General features: G+C 37.7%; 2 protein-coding genes across 2 annotated transcripts in view; one reads left to right on the top strand and one right to left on the bottom strand.

Annotated features, from left to right (window-relative positions):
* Positions 1–1,798, top strand: part of LOC129580538 (serine protease easter-like) — a 3,124-nt gene extending 1,326 nt beyond the window's left edge. The window contains exons 4-11 of the mRNA XM_055471049.1: positions 48–447; positions 509–534; positions 592–654; positions 718–821; positions 950–1,184; positions 1,246–1,374; positions 1,448–1,474; positions 1,553–1,798. Of these exons, the coding sequence (XP_055327024.1) occupies positions 48–447; positions 509–534; positions 592–654; positions 718–821; positions 950–1,184; positions 1,246–1,374; positions 1,448–1,474; positions 1,553–1,716 (1,148 nt within the window). The 3' untranslated portion in view covers positions 1,717–1,798. The remainder of the gene's footprint in view (positions 1–47; positions 448–508; positions 535–591; positions 655–717; positions 822–949; positions 1,185–1,245; positions 1,375–1,447; positions 1,475–1,552) is intronic.
* Positions 1,799–2,273: 475 nt separating this feature from the next.
* LOC129578705 (trypsin-7-like) lies at positions 2,274–3,334 on the bottom strand. The gene is made up of 4 exons (XM_055467687.1): positions 3,229–3,334; positions 2,887–3,157; positions 2,760–2,824; positions 2,274–2,699 (listed from the first exon to the last, which is right to left on the bottom strand). Exons 1-4 carry the CDS (start codon positions 3,332–3,334, stop codon positions 2,608–2,610), a joined length of 534 nt encoding a protein of 177 aa, XP_055323662.1. The 3' UTR covers positions 2,274–2,607.
* Positions 3,335–3,763: the final 429 nt, after the last annotated feature.

Below are 3,763 nucleotides of genomic sequence, written 5' to 3'. Positions count from 1 at the left end.
CGATCGACCATCATCTGGCTTCGATCGACCATCATCTGGCTTCGATCAACCCTCATCTGGCTTCGAGCGACCATCATCTGGCTTCGGTCAACCTTCGTCTGGTTTTGGCCAGCCATCCAACGGATTTAATCAGCCTTCGTCTGGCTTCGATCGACCATCATCTGGCTTCGATCGACCATCATCTGGCTTCGAGCGACCATCATCTGGCTTCGATCAACCTTCGTCTGGTTTTGGCCAGCCATCCAACGGATTTAATCAGCCTTCGTCTGGCTTCGATCGACCATCATCTGGTTTAGACCGACCATCATCTGGCTTTGATCAATCATCACAATCCACCTCATCACGTTTTCCAGAAAGTAGTCTACCTAAACCAGGTACTTGTGGAACTGAAATACTTGGCGACCGCATCGTAGGTGGCATGGAGACTGCGCTTGGTGAATATCCATGGTAATTAGTTCCAAATGAGTTCCTTTTTTGTTCAATTCACATATATTGTTACAATTCACAGGTTGGCACTGATCGAGTACACGAGAAGTAATTAATTGATTTGAATTTTTAAAGAACAATCCCTAAGTTATTTCTGAATTGCAGGTGGATATCAAGGTCAATTTTTCTGTGGCGGATCGCTTATTAATGAAAAATACGTGTTGACTGGTTTGTCTGATCAAATTCATTCGTAATCGTTGTGAAATTAACATGAATCTCATTTTATTGCAGCTGCGCATTGCATAAAATCAAAAAGTGTGGTTCAAAGCCGATTCAAGCCGACATCAGTTCGATTGGGTGAACATGATACGCGCACTGAAGTTGATTGTGTTGATGTAAGTGTCACTTTTTACATTCCACTTGAATTACTCAAATGATTTTTCAATAGAAAAGAAATGTGTCATTTCTGGCAAGCCTTTATCGTCTTTTCATTGAATAACACTCGTGTTTTTCTCTTACGAAGGGTGACTGCGCTGATCCAGCAATCGATGTGCCAATCACTGAGATTATTGTACATGAAAACTATGCGCCCGACTCTCAATTACAAAATGATGACATCACATTGTTGCGTCTTGGACGACAAGTTTCATTTACCGATTTCATTCGGCCGATTTGTCTTCCAATTTCGCGCACGTTAAGAAGCCAAAACCTCGATCGGTATCCATTGTTTACGAGCGGTTTTGGAAAGACTGAAAAAGGTACGTGCAATTGGATAAGCATAAAAACTGAGTGAAAACTCACGATACATCGATTTTACAGGTTCGAAGAGCGATGTGAAATTAAAAGTTGAAGTGGATGGTTTCAATTGGGATCGATGCAATGAACTATACAGAAAATCCACTGGCATTCGTTTGATTCAATCACAATTGTGCGCCGGCGGCAAAGATGGTAAATATATGTTTGGTTCTTGTTCCACTACAAACTAATACTTAATTCATCTTAATTTCATTTTCTATGGCAGGCGAAGACAGTTGTCAGGGTGATTCTGGTAATGAAACACATTTTAACTATATTATTTGATTAGAATTGTGCTGACGATTTTCTTTCTCCATGAATAATCAATCAGGTGGTCCATTGATGGGACTCGACAAAACCGCTCAGGTGCCATACACTTATTTGGCTGGCGTTGTATCGTTCGGCTTATCGAAATGTGGAACACCAGACTTTCCAGGAGTCTATACACGAGTCGACCAGTATTTGGATTGGATTCTGAATCATATGAAGCCTTAAGATAACCACTCTTTTCATGTGCTTTTGAACGATTTTAATTTGATAAAGAGAAATAAATTGAGTATTTTATCGATAAATTGAATCGAATAGAAAATATAACATTTGGACATGTGTTAAAGTTGATCATCATCGTGAATGTTTTTTGCTTCAGATTAGGTAGAATTTCATTGTTTTGTGATCTCCAGAAAAACGTAGAACTTAAACTGTGCTGGTTGAGCCGGATATCCGTAAACTATTCTTGATTGCATTTCAAATGCGTTGCTGGCTTGTATATGCGAATAAGCAATCAAAACTATAATGAGTAAATGTCTCATTTTGACTGTAAAATTTGAACAAAAACACTTGAAACAAACCGGAGCGGTTTGCACAATTGCTTCGAGTACAATTTGGTTTATCGAACACAAATTTTTCTACCGTATAAAAAGAATGAAAAACCAGACAATGTGTGTAAATGTTTCTTAGTTGAAAGTACTCCAAATTTCAGTATCTTTCCAATGATATCTCGAGTGCTTCAGCTTTGATTCAAACGCTTTTAACTCGAAACTTAAATGGAAGAAATTTATCAATTTTTGAATGTAGAGATTTTTTATCTTTTGCCAGACATTCCGAGAAACAACATTTTTGTGAATTTGCGCAGATTGCGAAACGGTTTTGGAATTGCCAACCTTTTGATTTTGATGTGAAATATATGTATACCTTGTAATCAACTCATGTAATAATGAAAATAGATAATTCGAAGAAAAACGGTTTATTTAATAAATATTTGTGTGTACAAGTTTTGCGATAATTCGAAAATTCAAAGCGAGTTGCTAACCATTTCGGCCAATTTCGGTTTATACAAATTCTTGTATTACGAAATCTGGTTGATTGGCAATCAACAAGTCGGAGTGTTCAAACGGGTGTAATGATTAATCCAGCTGAGATAAGGGTATACATTTGTGAATCCTTGCGGCAGGCCTTTGTCACATCCATCTGTAAAACGCCTAAATGGCATGAATGATACGATTTATATCAAAAATTTCAATTATTTGTCATTTCTTTACCGCCGCTTGAAATTCCAATCAAAGTGCCATTGGCCCGCGAGACTAGTGGACCGCCGCTATCATCTCTATAAAATGAAAAAATCTTATCATAACTAAAGCCCATGGCAAGCATTATCCAAAAAATTACCTGCAAACCGATTGACCTTTAACAGCATTTTGAGCGCAGATAATTGTTGTATGTTTTGAAGAAACTGGAAACGTATCACGACAATCGGCTGGCGAAAGAGTTTTCAAGAAAGAAAAAATCAACTCATTACATGTACTGGCATCATCGCTAGTTATACCATGGCCCATGGCAAAAGCGTCAATATTATGTAATGTTGATTTGCATGCGGTTGGTAATTTTACCGGTTGAATATGCTCTGAAAACAGAACTTTGCGCGGCAAATGAATCAAACCTATTTAAATTAGAATTATATTCAAAATGAATATTTGTTCAAATTGAATTGATTATATGTGAAAAACCGACCGATGTCATGCCTAGTATTATTTCGTGTGTAGTATGGATGAATGTAGAAATGCTTTTTGTCAACAGAAATGGGAACATGTCCACGCTCAGGCTTATTCAATGCCATTTTCCCCAGATGCACGGTCAAGCTTTCCTTGTTTTGAAAGCAGTGGACCGCAGTTAAAACCCACCCGTTGCTGATCAACGCACAACCACATCCATATTTACTAGCTTTGTCATGTGTTTGAATTTCCAAAAATACATAGTGGGGAAATTGATTTTTCGATGCAGCGTAGCCGCCTACAATTCTCGATCGTATTTCAAACGCATTGTTGGTCACAATGTGCGAAAATATTCAATGGGTAACAGCATTCTGTCAATCGTATGGAAATACGACAACAATTTGTCTGCATCCAACATAGTTAGTTTTGCGATTATAGTGGTGCTGATATGCTCAAGTGTGTTACTTTATTCGAAGAAGATCCACACAAAAGGGAATGAAAAATATTCGTTATGATTTTTTTCTATTGAATTTTTTGAATGTATTTTACATTAC

This window comes from Sitodiplosis mosellana, unplaced genomic scaffold (assembly GCF_009176505.1).
Source record: "Sitodiplosis mosellana isolate CC-2019 unplaced genomic scaffold, AAFC_SMos_1.0 Smas_scaffold_1, whole genome shotgun sequence".
NCBI classification, from domain to species: Eukaryota; Metazoa; Arthropoda; class Insecta; order Diptera; family Cecidomyiidae; genus Sitodiplosis; species Sitodiplosis mosellana.
This window is presented reverse-complemented; position numbering and strand designations above follow the sequence as displayed.